General features: G+C 38.9%; 1 protein-coding gene across 7 annotated transcripts in view; it reads left to right on the top strand.

Moving 5' to 3' along the window:
* kcnab2a (potassium voltage-gated channel subfamily A regulatory beta subunit 2a) overlaps positions 1-21,983 on the top strand; it is a 91,914-nt gene that overhangs the window by 35,840 nt on the left and 34,091 nt on the right. Inside the window, exons 1-2 of one of the 7 annotated variants that reach the window (XM_008408568.3) lie at positions 1,538-1,682; positions 4,445-4,731. The exons of 4 other annotated variants lie outside the window; for them this stretch is intronic. In XM_008408568.3, coding sequence (XP_008406790.1) covers positions 1,659-1,682; positions 4,445-4,731 — 311 coding nt within the window. In that variant the 5' untranslated portion in view covers positions 1,538-1,658. Of the gene's footprint in view, positions 1-1,537; positions 1,683-4,295; positions 4,732-19,021; positions 20,266-21,983 lie in introns of those variants that run through there. 2 more of the 7 variants (XM_081607023.1, XM_008408569.3) reach the window with 2 other exon arrangements.

Here is a 21,983-nt window from a genome sequence, read left to right as displayed (position 1 = left end):
ATTAGGGCTGAACAATTTAAGGAAAACATCGAACTGTGAAACCATCTTATCATATCCAATGACCATATCGTCTGTGATTAACCCTCAGCTTTTCTTATTCCTCTTTTCTTTAATCATCATAATATCTCCAATTTATAAAAAAGACAATTAGTGTCTTAGTCAACTTTGTGGTTTGAGGGCAGTGACTTGATATATTACTGGCATCCAGGTTGTGAATGCATAGGCACATAAGACCTTACAAGATGGTTCAACTGAGTCTCATTTGGGCTTGTAATATTGCACACATTGACACTGAAAAGCTGATTGTGATTCAACATTTGTGCAGGTCTACCAGGCTTCTCTTGAGATCTTAGAACCGTATATGGATCGAGACAAGATGTGCACTGTTGCTGAGATGATGAGGAAGCGTAGATGCAGGAAAATGCAATGTGTTGAAAGAAATTCAGTATGTTTTTCTTTTTTTTCTTTTTCTTTCACTTATTTCAGGAAGTGAAACTTTGACTTTAATGACCTTGGCATCACGGGTGACAAAACATAGTTGGATGCCCCCCGCCCCTCTTTTTATTTTACGTTTTACTTGCTCATCCATAGATTTTGGCATGTAATATTTTAATAAAACAAAAAAGTTGTCAGACCTGCTGCACCTCCAGAGTCACCTGAATGCTCTCCTTGTTTGATATTATGTACACTCCTGTGTGAGTGATTTATTCTTAGTGATGAAGATGAAGAAAGCGGCACACAGCGGTCGTCCTACTGGTCCACATTTTCAAAGTATTCAGCTGAAAATCTGACAGCAAACATGAATGTAGCTTTTTTTTTTCAAGAATTTATGCAAAACCAGGTATAAAGAGCAGTGAAAATTAAAATATCAGTTTAAATTTTAATGTATTATTTATTTTTGCTCCAGTAACAAAATTAAAAACACTTCTAATCAGCTTTCACATATTCTGACCTTACTATAATATCTTAATAAATTCATTTAAATTAATCTTTCTGATTAAAACACATCTGTTTTACTTTATGAATAGAAATGAATCCAAACACCCCTAAAGTATCACTGTGCTGCACAAGTTATATGAATATCCTTAAACTAAAACAGGTTTACCTCTGTGTGGGATTCTTATAATATCACAGCATGCTGTAATCTTAATATCAATCTCAACATGTGTGGTTTACATCATTCTTTGCTTCTTGGTCTGGTGGTTTGTCTATATTTGTATACATGCTGTCTGTATTTGCATGAGTCTGTGTGTTTGTGCGCCCTATAATGCACACTGCACTACCAACTCATTACTGTCCAGCTCCCTCCATTCTTTCCTGTGGAACAACAATCAGAGGCTTTTAGTGCAAAAAGCTTTAGTGAATAATTCAGGGCTGATATTATTTGCTGCGGTCGGCAGAAACAAGGCGGACCACTAAACGCCACAAATGGATTCCTTGCATGAGATCTCACAGGGAGGTAGTGGAGGAGGAAGGGGAGGAGAGGTGTCTGTGCTGGTGGTAGAGCATGGCCCCGGCAGTGGGGAGGGAAGCACTCTGTGATTCACTAATTGGTTTAGACGTTTCCTAGTAAGACACTCCCAGTTTGGGTGGACCTGCTTCATGCCTGTCTGCAGTCTGAGTTTATAAAGGCAAACTGACACCCGACAGCCTCGCTCATGAGCCGGCCTTCAAGAAATCGGGTGAGTTTGAGGGAAGGGTTGCTCTCTGGCCAATGTGTCGAGTGCGATCGTTCGCGCGTCTGCTTTTGTGTGCGAAGTTATTTTCTGTGTGTGTGGCCTGCATGCAGCCAAGCCTGAAGTCTCCTGATTTTATACCTTCTGCTTGATTCATGCAAAACCAGTTTATGAAAAAAAAAAAAAAAAAAAGGAGAAATTTACTGACCAGAGACCGACTTTGTGATATCAGAATAGCGTCAGCGTCGAGACAAACATTTGATCTGTTGTTGGATGCTTAAAAACTGCAGCATTGTTTTTCTTGCCAGTTTAAATAGCACGCTTAGTGACTAATCAGGAACTTAATTTTATGTTTTAAAGACTAAAATCTTAGTTTTAAACAGGATTTTGCGTTCAGCCTCACTGGGGCTGTGTGAGATCATTGCCTCAATGCAGAGAAAGTGCTTTCCATTTAGCATTTTTTGTTAGCAGGCATTTAAAGGATCAATATTGTCTGGAGTTTAAGACGCTGCACATTTCAAACCATTACTGGAGTTTAGTTTGAAGTTAAGAATTAAGAAGATATTGTTCATTATAACCTTAAATTTCTGACTAGTTATTAAAATCTGACTTGTCCCAAGTAGGTTTACATGATTTGTTTTTATTATAGCGATTATCTTGCAGAATATATAACAAAAAGAAAGTTTGCATGTTTTTAAGTCGGTTTTTGTTTAAATTGAAAATATATCACTTAATTAAAAGTATATTACTCTTTGGTATAATTAGAAGAAACAAAACATTTTGTATCATTTACATGCTGTATATTTGAATGTTTTCTGACAATACATCGTTATATGTATTATCATACATAATAATAGTGTATGACTGTGCTGTTGTTGTTCATTATGATACCCCACCTCTACTGCAGCAGAGGTTTTGTTGCCAGTTCTTTCTGGTGGATTTGGTATTAAGTTGCATTCTTTTATTTATTGTGAAGCAAATGCAGTGCTGCCCTCTGTTGATTGACTTCAGGTAAATACTGTTTGTAGAGGCGAATTATGGAGGGAATCAGGGAAATGGCTTTAACAATGTAGATTATGTTGATGTGTTACACACAGAGTGGTTGATTTCATGGGTTGATTTTGTGTCATTTTGGTGGTTATGACTTTACACTTGATGGAAATCAAAAATTACGCTTCTGAGAAAATATAAGTATGACATTAGACCAATAAAGATAACTCTTAGTGAAGAAGGTGACAATCGTGGAGCTCTGCAGAGATGAAGGTTGCTTTAATGGAGGCCGTCTGCATCGTTGCCTCCGGTGTCTCTACTCTATTCCTCCTCACAGTCCTCCTGCAGTGAGGTTCAGGACAGGTCAGTTCAGTACAGTGATACCGTGGTCAATAAAGCAGTTTCTTTCCTCCAGATGCCAAGTTCTGCTGAGAAATGAAATCAGCATCTTCATAAAAACTTGCCAGCAGAGAGAAGCAGGAAGAGCCCTGACATGTCCTGGTTGACAGCAGTGCTGACTGTAGACTTGATAAAACTCAGAGGACCACCGGCAGCAGATGACACGACTCCCCAAATTATCTTCGCCTGCGTAAAGTTCACACTGGACTTTGAGCAGTTTGGATTTTGTACTTCTTCACTCTCCCTCCAGAGGCTCAGACCCTGACTTTCAAGTGAAGTGCAGAATTTACTTTCATCTAAATAGTTGATTTTGAATTACCGCGCAACAACCCGGCCGTTTTTCTTCTTAGTGTCTCTAGGTAAGACACTTCTGATGTTATCTCTAGTTCAGGAGTTGCTTCACACAATGACAGCTGTTGCCTTTGTCTCATGGCTCTTCACATTCCTGCTGATTGCATGCTTCTTTTCTGCCATAGTTTTTCCTTCCACTAAACTCTATTCTTGGATACAGGTCTGTGAACTGCAGCTTCTTTATCAACTACCTTTTGTGTATCACCTTGTTTGTACAGGGTGTGAGTGACTGTCAGCGTGAGCCAGTGTGGTTGTGACACCATAACATAACATGGTTCATTTTATTGGTTTGATGTTGTAAAATTTTCTGAGAAACAAAATTTTTGGTTGCTCATTAGCTTTAAACCATAATCATCAAAGTTAGCAGAAATAGTGGAATTTTTTTAAAAATTGAAATACATTTACTTTTCGGACTGCTTTTTTTCTTTATACACCTGTTTGTTTGGCGCGCCGATCGATGTTGTTTCGGTGCGTGGAGACCTCTTAAACCCCATTGTTGTGCATTCTTGAAGAATTTTATAACTTTGCTCCAAAATCAGAAATGATAGCAGGAATGTGGCCCTAATTTTGCCCGGTGCATGTTTGAATGCCACTCCTTTGCAGTCAGCATGTGTCCTTTTTTCGTCCTACTCTTTAATCACCAGCAAGTCGGTCACCTGGATGCTCCCTCTCAGTGTAACCCTGCCAATGCGTACCTGTAAGGGGAGGGTGTTGCTGGGCTTTGTTGCGCGACTCTGATTACAGGATGCATGGCCGTGTGCTGCCCCAAGCAGGAGAGCTTTTTTTTCCTTTTTTTTTTTTTTTTTTTTAACATGGGAGCAGGTGCTATTTAAGGAGGTGACTGTCCCCTGCCAGCTCCTCGCTTCATCCGTGTCACTACTTTACTTTTCGCTGCACGGGTCAACCCAGCATCCCAACAAAGTGGAGAAAGAGGAGGAAGGAGCATGTTTTCAGGAGGGTATGCTGGTGGCCCCCGAGGGGTCCCCATCAAGCTCAAGTCCAGTCATTGTCCTCCTGAAAATCCTCAGATCCCCAAACCGCCAGCGCCAAGCAGCGGTGTTCGGAAGAGCAGCAGCAGCGGCAGCGGCAAGATGTTGTCTATGTCCTACAGCGAGAGCATCCGGAGCGGGATCAACCGCTACCACTCGGACCAGGGGCTCAACCAGCCGCCGTCCCGGCCCACCGACCAGGTGGAGCTGCAGAGGCTGCGGGAGCAGAGGATCGCCGCTCAGATTAAGAACATGGAAGACTTTCTGAAGATGAATGGCTTAGCGCTGGAGGAGTGTGTGTCTTTTCAGACAGGCATGAAGTACAGGTAAGAGAGAGGCAGAGTGGGACCGGGCTCTAGGTGCTCTGTGGATCGGGACAGGGACACAGGGGTTATGGCTGAAGAGATCTCAGCCTGAGGGCGTCTCCTGAATAGGTGTGGGCAGTTTTTAGTGTGACTTTGGGGATATTTCCCCCCATTCAACTCAGACTTGTTGATTTATATTCCAGTAATTATTTTTGAACTGAAGCTGAAGTAACTGCTTATTCATCAAGTTATTCTTGGTAATATCACCTTAGCTGTGCTGTTTCCTCTGATCAGACCGCTCTCCTGCTGAGGTACCGTTACCCAGGTTTTATTTTCATCATCTAGGTCGGTGACATATTTGCTCAACTGCATGGGAAGGACAGACCGCTCCGTAAGGATTTACCTGGCCCCGTAAATTCTTCTTCTCCCCTTCGTCACGTAGTCTTTCTTCTTTGTTGATCTGTGCTTTACCACCCAATATTCAGAGATTTCTTCCTGGCAAACATTTCTCCCCTTTAGTTCTATGAAAGTTACAGTATTTCAATCATATATACTGCATTATAATTCACATTTTTAAAGAAGGTCAAAAGTTCCACAGCTCAACACATCTTTATATACAAATATACATATTTGTATATGTGATCATTTTCAGAAAAATGTGAATAAATTAAATAAATAAATTTAACTTTTATTAAAAAAAATTGTAAATTGTTTTTTTTAAATGACCAATTAGTAATTATTCTCCTTTTTATTTTTATAATTTTTAAACTTATAGTTATTAAATGTTGAAGGCATATCTAATCTTTTCTTGCCATAGTTTTGTGTTATGGCTTATCACAAATTATTTTTCTGCTCTTTTTGATAGGTGAGACCAACTATAGATAGTTTTTTTTTCTTTTTAAATTATTTTATAATGGACTGTAAACATTTTTTATTTAGTTAATCAATATTAATTTTACTTAAATGATCAAATACTAAATGCTTATTTAATAATCGATCTGATATTCTCCATCATAGACGTTCTGCCTTGTCTTGCACTGTATAACCAGAAAAAAATGACTTATGTTAAAAACTTAAGTATAACGCTGAATATGTAACCTGCATGTATGCAAGAGTAACATAACTATAATGTTTCCAACATAAACTTTACTATGTTGTCTAAAAGTATTGCAGTAGAAACACTTCAAAAGTTTCTGAATGCCAAGTTCAGAGTGGTGTAAAACTTTAATTTGTAAGTTTCTATTTTTTTCTTTCTTCCCCTACTTTTATTTCTAATATTTGTAAGCTATTGTGTGGGCATGATTTAAAATACTGATATCAAGATGGTAAAGAAGCTGTTTTTTTTGTTGTTTTTTTTCTCTGTGCTGTTGACATGACTGAGCATCAGGCAGAGCATCTGCTGTGTTGGCTGATGACCGGCCTGTTTAACTGATGTTGTTATTGTTGTGGACATGGATAGCTTCCATCACACAAAGGCTCAGCTGCTGTTGCTTTTCACTCAGACCAGCGACTAGAAAACTGGAACAGTTGGCAGCTCTTACTCAGCGCTGCTGTCGCCTGCAGGACGCGTCTCATGTAGGAGGAGCCTGTAGTTATCTTCCAGCTGTGTAAAGTCCACTCGCTGGCCAATGAGCAGTTTTCTGCTCAGCTTAGAAACTTTACCAAGTCTCTACATAATCGTTTTTGGATTTTGTTAGTTTCTGTTGTGTTTAATGAACTCAAAGTATCTCTTACCAGTCAGCTGATCTGAGAGAGGACCTCTTGCCAGGATGCCTTGTACTGCAATCATCCTCGCTTCTGTAATTAGGACTGCAACCTGGTCAGCAAGTACATGGCACCTCTGACTCAGCCTCATCATTATTTCAGCTGTGTGGTCAGGAAGAGAGGCTCTCTTCCATTTACTTTAACCACAGTTTCAAACATGCACAGGCTGAAGTGTGTTGTTTCATGGTCACTAATGGCTTCGCATGCACATATTTTGGCACAAATATCTACGCAAATGCATCTGCTTTGAGAAAAATGCTGAGATTTTTTTAGAGGCTCCTGGTTTCTTTAGCAAAGAATAGCAGTAATATTCTGTGTTGATGTTACATCGGACAGGATAAGCATTTTTTATTCAAACCCATTTCAATCTTCTGTTATTGTTTTATTATTACTGTACTATGCGTCCATTATATTTCAACTTCCTGGGAACAGCAATACATTTTGAGGAGGTAAAGGAGCCGACTTGAGTTCAGCGAGACAGGAAGCTTCATGTCTCCTGCTCTATTAGGAGGACTGAGGCAGTATAGAATGACTTAATGCTAATGGACGTAGTAATGACATCCATTTAGGTCAGTGGTGTCAAACTCTTTTTAATGAGAGTAGCTGAGGGGGGTAGAAAGTTACAGACAAAAGGTTGCAGGTGAAAATTCCCCAGTGTTTGTCAAAGCACATAAGTTAATGCTTTTCAGATGTCTAATGTCAAGATATTCATGCAGGAATGTGAGCCTGACTTGAAACAAAGTATTTTGAAGTCAGAAATTTTTTTTGCTGGTCATAGTCTCAAAAATCACTAATTGTGTCGGCAGTTTTTGGATAATGTTTGTCGTGGGGGTGTTGCGTATGTCTTGATTTTTGCCCAAGAAGCATTTCGGCTAAATGGTTAGTGAAACAGCCATTGGGGTTGACTAGTATATATTCCATTGGGGAAGGTCAATTTAACATTAAATACACCTTTCTCAACAGGCGAGGGTGCACTTTCTCCATCTATAATCAGACATTTAAGTGACTTGAAACCATTCCTCCCTCCCTGGCACCTCCAGACCCGGGCCCCCATCTGGTCCGGTTCGGGGGGCAGCCGCCCACCCAGCCCCCCCTATCGGTCCGTGCCTGCCTGGCTCCAAAACAAATTTGTTGTTTTGGTGGTTTGTGTTGAACTCCAACACAGCTTTGTTCATGCTACTATTTGTTTCTTAAATAGTTGGAAGGATTAATAACAGCTTTAAGCACCAGCAGCATTTACAAATCTGTAAAAAGTTGAAGAATGACACACACTGGGAGTTCCCAGCATTTAGATGGATGCATTTATTCAAAGCTTTACATACAATGACAATGCATCTTAATTGAATGTAAGTTGGGGGATGAAATTACTTTTGTACTTTTGGATCACTTTCCAGTAGCATAACTGACAGGTTTTTTTTTTTTTATTTTGTTAGTTTTACACAACATATAAATGGATACACACCTTTCGAAAAACTTTTGCTTCGCAAGTCTGACCTTAACTGAAGCACATGTGACCTCCAAGGCTTTAGATTTTTCTCCAGGATTTTTTGTGTCGTTCTGGATGAGTCTTCATTGTGACTGATGTTGAACACTCCTGGAAAGGTTCATCATCGCTCTGTGTTTTCTCCGTTTCCGGATAGTGGCCCTCACTGTGGTTCGCTGCAGTGCCAAAACTTTAGTTATAATAACCCAGACTGATAGATGGCAGTGAATGTTTCTTATCTGTTCTTGAGTTGTTTGATATTGGCACGTTATGCGTTACTTCTTGAGGTATTATAGTCTACTTCATGATGTCACACAGGTTATATTTAGGTAATTTCTTTATTCTACAAGTCAGGCCTGGATTAAATAAGGAATAAAGAAGGATGATGATTTATTTTTGACGGGTGGATGTATAGATGGAGTTATTGCAGACTCGAAGTCCAAATCACATGAAAGAACAATCAATAAAATATAAATATTTATGGGTTGGTCTTTTGATTGCTTTTTTCTTTATTAAATGAAAACATCATTCTGACTTTATGCAGTTTTACTTGTCTGATGTCAAACTTTGTTTTATGATCAGAAACATTCAAGACAGAACGTACAGCACAGAAAAATCTGTAAGGAAGCAAATACTTTTTCACAGCATTCCCATTTACATAAACAATTTATTTTTTTAGCTTGCCACCTGCATAATCAAATATAAGTTTTTATAATCCTACTTATGCTGTCAGAATTTTTCTTCATTCAAGGTATTCTACTGTCAAAAAAAAAAAAAAAAATATATATATATATATATATATATATATATATATATTTTTTTTAACCAACCCTACGCGAAAGAGTTGCCTGTAAGGATGCATTAACTGATCTTTTCCACTGGGTGGCGCAACTGCTCCACTGAAGCAGCTAAACAGCCAGGAGTAAATCATCCAAGTGCCTCCCACTGCTTTTATGATATAATGCAGTCATTGAGAGCATCAGTCTTTGCACTCCTACACTACACACAATTCTGTCAAATTACTGTTTTTTTTTGTTTTTTTTTTTTTACATGAGTACAGCTTTTTATTGAAAGCAGGACAGGAAATGAGTAAAGCAGTTTGAAATACAACCAATCATAAAATGGGATTGTGTGGAAAAGCTACTGCTGTTAAACTATGTGCCATTGCTTTGGAGTATCATTCAAATATTATTACTTTTATGTTTTTTTATGCTTTGGGACGCTTGACGTTGTTATTATTATTAGTAGGTCTGTAGAATGTATTTCTTTCTGGGCTACTGTGACGTTGCTCTGCAGGCAATCCCAGACTCGTGAGCTAAATTTAGCAGCCAGCTCGTATCTCCAGCTGCAGCTGGATACAGCCGAACGGGGCTGCATGTTAACCCGTTCAAACCTGAGGGATCCTCTAACCAAGGAAATCACAATACTTTTGTTTTGCGGAAGGCCTCAGTAGCTCAACCTGTACATCCACAAGTCATCTGCCTCCACACCCTGGTTCTCCGATGAGCCCAGCACAGTCTTCTGATGGTGACGCTAAGGGGTCTGGAGTGATATAGATTTGTTGTTTCAGTGGCGACGTCTCCAGTTGCTCTTAGAGCTGACTCTGATTGGCCTGGTCTGACAGCTTGTCAAAATGTTCTAGTCAGAACCATAGCGTGGGCACGAGAGGTGGAAATGCCGGAGATTACACAATTCAGCTCATTGCATTTCCATGTAAACAGTCTTATTTGGCAGCTTAAGTTAATAACCAACATTTTTAACTTAAATTATTACTGGAGTGTTATTTTTTTTTTTTTTTTATAGATGTTTGACTTAAACTTGTATACATATTCCTGCCTCGGATCAGATGAGAGTGGCATAGCAGTGATTTGTGATTGCTTCAGTTCCTGCAGCCTCTTAAATGTCTAAAGTCTCTAAAGTTATAACTAATTCATAGATGGAATTTTTGTTCAAAGCCTGAATAAAAGAATAGTTCTCACCTGAAGTGACTTACACAGTTTTTGGTTCTTCACAAAACAACCCTTCCATTGTAATGGCACTCTGCTTTGCAAAAACTTATGGATGCCTTTTTACTTTTTCACATTTTTCTACATTACACAGTTTGCAGTGCTTCTTTTTGGTGGAAAGAGAGTTCCTGTGAACATTTGGTCTAAATCATCTCATTGCAGCTCTGGTTGCATGCTTAATGGTGGCTTGTTGGAAGATGAACTTCGACACCCATTCATGTTTTTTTTGGAAGCTTTAACAGGATTTCTTCCAGGATTGCTCTGTGTTTGGCTGAACTTCATCAAATGTTTGTTCACTAAAGAACAAACCTCTCAGGCCTTCACAAAAGAGCTGCTGTTTATACTCAGTTTAATTGATGCACAGATGGACTAAATCTACTGACATAGTGGCTTATTATAACAGTTTATTGCTCTGGATTTTATTTAGGAGTGTGGTATCAAAGGGAAGACGCTAAACCCAAATGTACACCACACTTTTCAGATAAAACCATTGGAAAACCATCCGTCACTTATGTAGTACATACAGTTACGATTGCACTATGCATATGTTTAAGCTGTAATTTGTGTCTTTCAGACATTTTGATGAATGATGTTTGTGGTTGTAATGTGACAACACTATGTGACAGTACTTCCAAAGGGACTGTGTCAGCTGCACTTTTCCATTGCTCATACAAACAGATTGTTAGTATAGGTAACGGAACATCTTGAAATATATATCCTAATTTTGTGTTTCATAATTATGCCTTCTTATTATAAAACCCTTTTTCAGAACTTCGTATTAATGGCATTAGAAAGTTTTAGACATTTTTTTTAATTTTGCAGTACTCTTTTATTCAAAAAGGGCTAGAAATATCCAAGGGAATCTCTATGCCGTGTTTGCTATTCATAGCAGACTTTTCAAAATTCCTTTACTCTTAACCTAATCTGATTTTGCGGCCGTGATGGTGCGCCTTACATATCAGGCTCTTGAGATCCTCAGTAGTGGAAAATGCTAAACTTATTGATCAGGAACAGGACGATGAACAGCCTGCAGCTGTTCTGCATTTTTCTCTTGTACGTTTCGCTGAGAATTTTACTTTTGTGTTTGTAATTTGGCTTTAACGGTCTGAAACGATATTAAATCCTGTGCTCAGCTCGTCTGATCTTTTTATTTTTTTAATTTTCCAACCAGTTTTAAAGGAATTACTAAATGTTTCTGGGTCTGATCGAGTCTGCTTGCATCAGCCCAACATGTGCTGTTGCCTTCTAAATAATGGAAAGCATGTCTGAAAGAGGCTGCAGCGTCTGCCTTATTTGTTTCCAGAAGCCTTGTAGATGCTAAAAAAAAATCACTCTGAGCATTATTATGTTCAAAACTTACTCTTTTACCACACTAAATGAGCTTTCTATTGTACTTAATATGCTGCATTGGTGTTAAATGTCCTCTAAGCTACAATAGATCCAGAACTTAAATGTTACACTTGTGTTTCTGAGGCTGTGCAGTTAAATAGTACTTAACTGAAGCGTTTCTTATCTACAAGTCCGAAGCCGTTCCGGCGAAGAAATCCCTCTGAGGCTTTTCAGAGTTTTCTGTGGTTTTGCGGGCGCTGCACATTTAATGCAGAGGGAAATTATTTTCAGTTTCACAGTCGACTGGTCTTCCAGAATTGCAGCTAAACTGGGTCTTCATTTTAACACAGGTGCTGTTGCGATAAAAACCCGGGACTATTTCGAATTGTGTCAAGAGTGATTGTGTCTAATAAACCTGTGAGGAATGTTTATTTTTATTGTGCCTTTCGTCAAGGTTTTTTTTGCTTGCATACTGTTGAGAAACTGAGATTTAGTCACGTCTATGCAGCCAAGTTGCAGCTGCCTTGTTTCTGTGCTCTGCCAGACGAGATCATTCGGCAACTCTGAGTAAATCAGAACCTTTTGTGTGATAGAATCGGTCTAACCCACGTGAGCGTAGATTAAATAAGTCTCTGCAAAATATCTTGCGTGAGTTTATCGGTGTAAATATTATTTGTACAAAGTTTGATTCCCACATTTCTGGTCACGGCATATTGGGTCGCCTCGTCTTTCCGCCACGGTGCTCCGTGCGATGGAAAACACTTGTGCCTTGCAGAGAAACTCTGTGCGAACGTTTCCCTTGGCTTTGACAAATGCACACAGGCAGGCGGGAGAGTTTGCTTTGAACAGGACACATTATTCTTTCTCCTCCTCTCATTCTTCCTTTTTCTTCCTCTTCAGATTAGTGAGTGTGCACCCTGCGGCCGTGCAAACTAGGCCTGCGTGATTTAAGCATACTTTGTTGTTCAAATCGCGACCCAAAAGTACAAATTTATTTCTGTTCTTCGCCACTCTGTAGATAGCGTTGCTTATGCAAAAGTCCCTGTAATTTCATATCTAAAATGAAGGAATTTACTAATCTCGACACAGAAACCCTCATCAGGATCTTATTACATAAGGGCAGGGGTTTCCTATTCTCCTCGTATTTGATTGCCTCAGCTCTCTTGCTCCGTTGGATGCGTAAGTGGGGACATCTGAAGAGCCCGCTCATCCTGAGCCCTGCTGTCTGCAGGGAATCTGTCATGCTCACTGGAGAGTTAAGAGTTGCAACGCTTGCTCTCAACAGATGTGACCTGAGACTCTCCCCACTACTGTTTCCACAGGAATTCCCAGAGTAATTAAAGAGCCGCACTGAATTTTCAACATTTATGGGATTATTTATGGGATGGATGGATGGATGGATGGGTGGATTTAAACCTCAATCCAGCTCCTCCAGATTACAATTACTAGGGTTGTATTGGTTGACGCTGCGGCAATATTAGCCTCAGCTGAATTTTATTAGCATTCATAAATCAGTCTCATCACTGCTGGGAAAAAAAAAATCTAATTTAAGAATGACTCATTTTCATTTCCACGAAGCAATCTCTATTAAATATTAAATGAATAATGAGGAGATTTAGAATGTGTTTTTTATTTTTCTTTTTTTTTTTAGATTTGAAATCTTAAACACATTCGCGTGTTCAATTTAAGGAAACAAAATAACAATGCAATTATTATCTATGTACTACTAGTAAAACTGCCACAAAATGATTCACGAGCAAACACAGAAACACCAAGAAGACAAACATTAAAAACTACATAAAATAGTTGATATGAAATTGATCAGAAATCTGTCAGTGTCTCAGAAGCTTGGAGGAAGGGTTTGTTACCTATTTCTAAGTTTTATTACAATCCATTGAATACCAGACAGGCTAACGGGGACATTTTGACACATTGCTATTGAAACTTTGAAATGTATGGTCAACAACGAAATATTTTAAGGTTTCTGGATTTTAATAAAAAATATAAACAGACAAATAAAACATGTATTTTTGTCCTGCAGTAATTAGATTCTCGTGAGTGATGGTGCTGTCAGGACTAAGGACTCCTTAGATGAAGCCTGCAGATGCATAAAAACAAACATTACCCCGTCTGTCGATCAACACTGTCAGTCTGTCTGACCTCAAATCTCTTTCCATTAACTCAGTTAAGCCCCTTCACCCACTCATGCACCCACACCCTCCTCTGCCTGAACGCCACTGCAGCATCTCAAGCATGTTATTTTTTTTAAGTGAGTTACTCAAATCCTCACATATGCTGGTGAGCCAAACTCTCAGTAAATGGTATCTAAATAGCTATTGGACAGCTGGGTGACTGTTATATATGAGGCAGCTGCGGCCATTTTTTGTGGTCTGCAAATTTAACAGTGGTTAACAGTTAAATTTGTACCAAGGAGGAGGTCTAGTTACACTTTAAGGAAGCTGTTTATGTAAATTAATAATCAAAAGTAAGGCAAATATAAGAAGTCTGTCAAAAAGCCAGGTTGTTGTGATATAAAGAAATCCCCCTTTTTTATATTAAAAATCCTGTAAAACTCAATTAAACTTCAAACTTTTCTGCTGGGTTAGGGTTAGGGTAAGTTTCACTACTCAGACTTATTGTACTCTAACTTGCAATCTTTTATTGTAAATCTTAATATTATGTAATGTGCTTCCTGGTATTTGCTTGTTAGCAGTGGTTCAAAATAATATCCTTTACCAACATAACAGTCAGGAGAAGGGTGCAAAAACATCTATGTACCGCGACACAATGATTAAACATGACAGGAATTTCTGACAAGAACTTATTGCTTTCTAAACGTGGCAATAATCTGCTGTTTTTTGGGGGGTTTTCCTCTTTTGCCTGTAATAAAGAAAAGTGTCACAGGAAAGAATGTTTTTCTTTAGCTGAAAATATCAAAGATTGCCTAAAATCTCCCTAAATTCCCACATTTTTTAAAACTTATGTTTGGCACAAAAATAGCAATACCATCTCTAAAAGAGCACCATACCTACAGTCAAACGTGGTAGTGGCAGCTTCATACTGAGGGTTTCTTTTTCTAATTGAGCTATATTTTTTGTCAAATATGTCAGATTTTGATGCTGGACCTTCCAGTGAGTTTAAGAGCACATCAAAATAAAACAATTACACCAAACAGGACATTTCTTTTTTTTTTTTCTTCTTTTGTTTTGACCTGAGCAGAACAATCTCTGAGTGAAGTTTTTGGATCGATCTGAGGATGACTGTGGAGAAAAATGCCATCAGAAACTACAGTATTGTGAGAACTTCCCTCACCTCACATTGCACTACGCTCCCTGTGGAGGAAATGTAGCCATCGTTAGCTCAGGCAGTGTTGGCCTGCAGCTCCCTTGGAGGTTAGTTTATGTGACTAGAATGAGGTACTGAGACTCTGTCTTTTTGGCACATACTCAGTCTGTTGATGAATGTCAAATTTAAAAGTCAGGACATTGTTTGGATTGTGCTCAGACTCTCTATATTGAACTCCTATTTTAGGAGCTAATACTGCAGCTGTGGTGGAGGATGAGTTTTCGTGACGGTACCTAACAGTAGTTCTGTGCGCAGTAGAGTCTCTCAGGAGCCTTTGATTAAAGCAGTAGTCTTCTCCTCTCTTCCGATGTGTTTCCATGCTGCAGCATGTAGGCGGTGTGGCAGAGGTCACTTGTATCGAGCTGAAAGTCCCGTACAACCAGAACAACTCTCGGGGCCTCATTACGGCTCGGTATCATTGATGGCTTGAGCCGTTTCCTGACCGGTCCTACAAGGAGAAACAGAGCGAAAACAATACTTTAGACTTTAGTAGTGACTAGATGTTCAGAAACTTTGCACCTTTTTGTCTTCAGCAGGGGGAATAAGGAAAGTTTATCAAAAACCGATGTTTCTCCACTGCAGTGCTTTTTATTTATTTATTTTCTGTTTGTGTTTTTCATCTTTGTGTTGATCTGTAAACGCCCAAAACGAGTACTTTTGATTACGATTGATTTTACTCAACTTCAGATCTGAACAGGGAAAAGGTTTTGCTGCAAATCTTCTGTTTTTCTCTCGTCTCAGCCCCCCACAGATAGAATCAGATGAAGGAATCCTATCAGGCCTCAACACTCACCTTGAAACAAAAGTCTGAGGGATTTTAGAGGATCAGAAGATTTTTAGATAACTAGATGTCAGACATTTGATCAGAGAAGAGACAATTATCCTGGCTCATAGGTGGGAGATGATGAGGTTATTTATTGGACCTAACAGGATGGGATGTTTGTGAAAAATAAAACGGTGTTTTATTGACTGTAGAGCATCACGTGTCACCTTCTGAGCACAATATCACAAATTAAAGATTTGATAGTAGCATTTGATTGATTCGTATTTCTGGTTCAGCATCCGTTACGATTGATTTATCCCGTGACAAAGAGTGAAAGGAATTTAATTCTGGACGTTCAATGATGTATTTTAAAGAATGAGCACAAAGCGGCTTGAAGCTTAGGCCAGCATTTGTTCAATAAAACTGCTGAGGAAATAAATCGCTGCTACAGCGTTGGCTGAAAAGCGGAGAGGATAATAAAAGTAAGCATTTGTAAAAATGGACTTCGATTCTGGGTTGGTTGTAGGGAAACGTGGCCTTGACTCTGTAGTATGTTTTTGACAGTGAAAGGTTTTGAGAAAAATGAAAAGCTGTTACAGAATAAAGGTATCAAAAACGAAATAAACAAGGACAAACAGCTTCAATTATTCTACAAATTATTACATTATTTTCTCTTTCTGTTAATATCGATTCTATTAAAAGAAAAAGTTTTAGGAAAAGGAAGTATTCTTTCAAAATAACAATGAAGTTGATTAAAATTTAAGACTTTATGAAGAGTTTGAGGTTTTCTTAACCAAAAGGAAAATATATGATCAGTTTTTCAATGTTGAAAAGAATATTTATATAAGAAATACTCTGACATAGCAGCCATAAACACAAAGTATATAAACATATAAACATCAGATTTTTTAAAATCCTGGAACGTCACCATTCTGAAATATGAGTTTGTTTTGTCTAGATCAAGGGTTTTATATGGATATTTTGAAGGGACCTAAAAGAAAGTAAATAGTCGTAGATGAAAGATTGAACAGACCGGCAATTCATCCTGAACAATACTTTATTTCTGTCAAGAAAAAGAGTTTAAGGAATTTTCAGATGATTTTTTTTACCAGATTTGTCCACAGGAATCTTGTAAACTTGAAATTTAGTTTTTCTTCAAGAGAAGAAATCATGACATCTTTCAGTGATGATCTTTTCTCTTTATTTTCTCTTTCTGTTCATAGTTTGTGCATTGGGATGAGCATTTTTCCCCTGCACTCTGTTGGCATGTGCTTCATAAGCTGTTAATAGCTTCTTTTGTATTTATTAATTACAAAGCCTAGTTGCATGTGGTGTCCTGCAGTTCATTAATCATTTTTTCTGGACCGGTAAATGTTGATTTGCAGTGCAGCTGCGGGAACAAATCAACTGTACAAAATACCAAAGAGAGCCATGTGTTATACAAGTTTGTTCATTTAGCTGATGGATTACTTGACTGTTTCATAATGTTTGCTTGAATCGATTTGAGTGCCCGTCAATAAATCTGCAGAATTTCCAGCGGAGACGAATAAAACCACATTGTCTCTGCAACTATAAATGAGAAGGAGGAAGAAAATGATTCAACCCTAATGTGTATCATTAAAACGGCCCTCATATTTTTCGAACGTACTTACCTTTATTAGATGTTTAGACATTGACATATTTCCAGATCTTAGAGTGTGCTTTTTGTCAGGCTTGTTACGAGTGCGGTGGACAACAGAGTGTTTACGCTCCATCTCTGCAGCCTTTGCTCTTCTCTCTGACCCCACCAACTTCTCTGTGCATATCCCGAGTCATGACTCTTTGGGGGCTCCGCAGCAGAGAAGCGTAAATTGAAGGATCAGTTTTCCACGGCATCAGTGGTAAATGTATTGAGCAGACCTGAATGAAATGACACGGATGTTTCAGCGAGTGCCTCCAAATTGGTTCCTCGTGCCTAAAAGTAAGATACGTGACTCTGCAAAGATGATTATTGATCCCTTCCACGTTTTACTTCTGCAACTGCTAATTTCCAAACATGCTCTTATTTGTGCATAAAGCCCAAAGGCGACAAACTCTGTGGTAAAACCACGAGATAATTACTAAAGCTGTATCAAAGTCATTGTTGTGCAATTTAACCCCTAACAAAACTGTTTCTAAGTTCAATGCACACAGGTTAAACCGGAACTAATTCATGTTCATTGGAATGTTGAACTAGTTTTTGCTCATTCATAATTTATTTCCATAAGATATGCTGAAAATGTATAGAAGTCATGACTTCATGCATCTATTAGTAAATTGATTAGTAAAGGAACTTGAGCTTGACTTGATCATCCAGCTTGAGCTTGACTGGCAACCCGTTTGTTTCTAGACCATTTACATAGTTTTGTATCTCTCCTTTTGTCGCTTTAACTGAGTTCAAACCACTACACGTTCTATTTCTGTTTAAAGCACATCAGCCGACAAAATTGTCACTCATATTAATTAAACGACACATCTTATCTCTGCTGCAGCCGCCTGCAAACTCACACCCTCGTTCCCTGCCTGCAGCAGGCTCCCACGCAATAACACAACCAGGGAATGCAGAAACCGCTCAGCTTAATCGATGACTTTTGATGTCTAGAGCATGTGTCTTCAGTTTAACGTTTACGTGGAGGCAGAGGCATACTCTCATCAATAACGCGCCCGACACACACAGATATGTGCTTGTAAATCGTCTGTAAGGAGAAATGCTGCAACTCCTTTTCTGCATATAGATGGTAAAGTTTGTTCTAAGTTTCAGTTTAGCGTTACCGTCCTCCAGTAGAGCAGCAGTTTGTAATACTCGACTCGGTTTGTGTTTTTCACGTAATAAAAAGTGTCTATTGTTATTAAATTATTACTTAGATGGCAAATTATTTAACGACGTAATGTTATATGTTTGTGGCACAGTTTCACCTTAGGCAGAAATATTTCCACCATAATGAATCATAGTGAAACAAGAGCTTTTCCTTTTGGTCAGCTTTGCAAAAGGATCTTCGAGGGAGTTCGAGCCACCAGGCTGCTTTTCCACACTACGTCTGACAGAAATCCTATTTCACTTCAATTAAACCTCCTGTCCCCCCTCAGGGTTCTATTTAAGTCCAGAAAACCAAAAGGTCGTAGCTTCAACAATAGGTGGCAACCTCCCCTTTGCTCTACTCCTTTGATGGAGCTCACTAAACTGTACATGTCTGCTCCTGATGGCATCACTTTTAATTATCTCCTTGGCAGACTAGCTGGCCGGTTTAGATAAGCTCCAGTATTAGATTACTGTTGGTGAGACTCATCTGTTGTCCTATTCATATAAGATGACTTGCTTATGATAAAATTAATTTTCAATGACAATTGTTTCTACCAAGTTAGCCTCTGGATCTTAATTTTTTATTTATTTTTTCACCCTAATTATTTAATTCACGATCAAACGGAATACGTCAACGCATGAAATTTGTTTCAGACCCAGTAAAGAGAAGAGTATAATCTCAGACGCATCCCTCTGCCTTAATTTTGTCACAAACAAAAGTTGCGTAATATTTGTTTCACGGGCCGTTGGACAAACCCATGTGAGAGTCCCCCTTCTCTGGGGCCAAGCGCCACTGCAAAGTCCCGACCACTGAAGCACTCAGTCTCCGTCTTTTTCTCCAGACACAATAAACCGAACGAGAACTCACTGCAGGGCAACAGATGGACAAAGACGGGCGCAGAAATGCACTACCTCTTCTGTGAGAGGAGCTGTAAACACGCAGGACTTCAGTTCCGTGCTCTCACGCTGCTGTGGCTCTCTGAATATTCATCCTCGTAGCCCTCCCACCGTATTCCCTCCCCCGCTGCCTCCGTCTCTCCTCCCATCCCTCGCCTGCGCGCTCCGTGCCGTTTTATGCCGAGCACAAGGCACACACAGATGTAAGTTTAATCCAGGCAACAGAAAAAGCTGGGAAATGAATCCTACCCCGTTCTTATTTTTTACTTTTTTTTTTTACTGACGTGCAACTGTAGTCAGAAGAATTTTCATCAATCAGCGCGGATGTAAAGGTGGACTTAGAGATGAAAACCTGCTGCTGGAACTGTGTGGCGTGTTTTATTCACTCCATCATCTCTTTGTGTGGATCTAGTCGTTGCCACTCTTAAGGCTTGGCTACAAGAGGGTCTTTTTTTTTGGTTTGTTTTTCTTTTAGAGAAAACTGCAGGACTACGACAGTTTTCCTTCATCTTCACATTAAACAGAAGGACGATTGAATGAATCAAAAAGAACACAATTCTATGCTCATTATGCACAGTTTAACGCTTTTGATTTTTGTTTTTCGCAGTTAGTTGGACTTCATGTCTCTAACTCAGTGATTGCAGTTTTACTTGACGCCAGCTCAGAGGAAAAAGCAACAATGTAGTCCAGGGGTTTGGACTTTCTCGGACAGGATTTCTACCTGATCAGTGATCCGTCACTCTTTGCGAGCAAAAAACCGCCGTGGAGGGATTACTGACAGTCTCGCAGCGTTCGCCTCGATTTGGAGCATCCTTCAGACTCAATTAGTACACGTTCTGGGGAGGGTCCTCACACTCTCTGCCTTGGGGGAGTTTTTTTCTGTTTTTATTCAGAGGAGAATTTAATCAGAAAGGACCTTAATTCAGCCCGAAGCCAGGATGCAGGTGTCGTTAGTGTGCACAGATCACCGCGGGGGGGTGAGCCGCAACACAGAGGACCGGCTGAACCGTCAGAACGCCAACAGCCCCAGTACAGGAACCCGCAGCAAGTTCAGAGCGGTGGCGATGGTGGCTCGCAGTCTTGGGCAACTCTCAGTTCAGAGTGTGCCCTCCTCCAGCGAGCAAAGTGTGAAGACTGGCATGAAGTATAGGTAGGCATGTCTGAAGACATTCCACAGCCACATTTCTTTGATATTTTGGATCTGTTGTGTTTTTCAGTTTGCCGCTCATGCTAATCTTGATAAGCCATATTGTCAAAATTATGACGTCTATCTGAAAATGACCGCAGGGGATGACATAGTAACATTACCAGAAAATATTTTACCTTAATTTCTTTTTTTCTTTTGTCCCTTACAATGATGCACTTTGCATATTCAGCCATGGACATTAAATTTGATCTTAGTTGTGATTAACCAACTTTTAAGTGCTTGAACAACAAACCTACTTTGTGGTTCAATCATATCTATAAATCAATATTTATGATTGAAAATACTCAGATCTTTAGGACGACATTTTTCAAATTTAGAATTGACTCCATTACATCCGTTTTATTAAACACCACTCCTGAGATATTCCCCAATTATTTGCTTTTATGCTATATATGCAATATATTTATGCATCTCACCCTTCAGGCGGTCAATGTGTATTTTTGCGATGTGCTCCAATTGATTAAAATAATCATTTGGAGCACAGATGAGATTTATCCTTCCAATACATTAAAGCATCAAAACTAAAAACTCCCTTAAGAACTTTTTCTGCATCAACCCACAAGAAAAGATGGGAAAATAAATATCCATATTTATTGAAAAATATCAGAAAGTACTGCTTGCTTCTCCACTTCCTTCAAGCTTAATAAAACTTTTATTGTGTCTTGGGATATGTGCGTTGATGCTTAAGCTTTTGATTCCTTCATTTTCTGTTTCTGCCCCCCCCTAGCAAAGTAACCTTTAACACAAATTATTCTCTCTCTTTTTTTTTTTTTTACATTACATGCTTTGAAGTAATAGAAAAAGTCCAAATTCAGAATTACCAAATCAGCTCAAGTGAAAGAAAAAGCCAAAAAGAAAAAGCCAGATTGGGGCAGTTCTAGTATTTTTGCAGTTCTGTTGCCTCCATTTTGACGAGGTTTTTATTTTAGTTCTGACAGTTTCTAAGCCCTTTTTGTCAACATGAAACATCAAGGAATGACAGAATTTAATTTAACAGTTAATAATTTATCTATTTTGGCAAATATTTATTGCACACATGTATTTTCTATCAAATTTGCAAATGCCTCACATTTGCATGGTGAATTATTTAAATGAGCTCGGCTATTACGCGAATGCTGCAAGAGGAAGAGATGAATAAGAATGAAGATCTCTTCAAATGCACACTTAAAGCTCTGAGTAGTGAGTGTCAAACAGAGCAGTGGCAGAGAGCTACTGATCGAGGGCTGTGTGTTAAAGTACACTGTGGTTTATAACAAGCTGGGCACTAATACTGTGTGTCAGCGTTGCAGCACTTTTTGCTCCTAATTTCTTTCTTGTTTTGTAATCATCTGTTGTTGTTTGTCTGTCTTTCCATTCAATCTAATGTCTGATAAATGAAATACATTACCAGAATGCTTTGATAAAGTGCAATCAAAGTAAAATTCTCATTGCTAATAATGTATTATTCTTTTGATTTAAAAAAAATGACTAGATGCAAAGATTAATTATGTGGCTCATTTCTAATCTGCAGATATTGTAAAAATGTGATGTGGTTAGACTGATTTTAGCTAATTCCAATTTTACTCTATCAACTCAGAAAATTTATTAGCCACATTAGTAACTAGGGGTATCGGAGCAGGCATAATCTGGCAACGCCGTAGACGAAATTTCACTATACAACA

This window comes from Poecilia reticulata, chromosome 5 (genome assembly GCF_904066995.2).
Source record: "Poecilia reticulata chromosome 5, P_reticulata-male-v2, whole genome shotgun sequence".
Lineage (NCBI taxonomy): Eukaryota > Metazoa > Chordata > Actinopteri > Cyprinodontiformes > Poeciliidae > Poecilia > Poecilia reticulata.
This window is presented reverse-complemented; position numbering and strand designations above follow the sequence as displayed.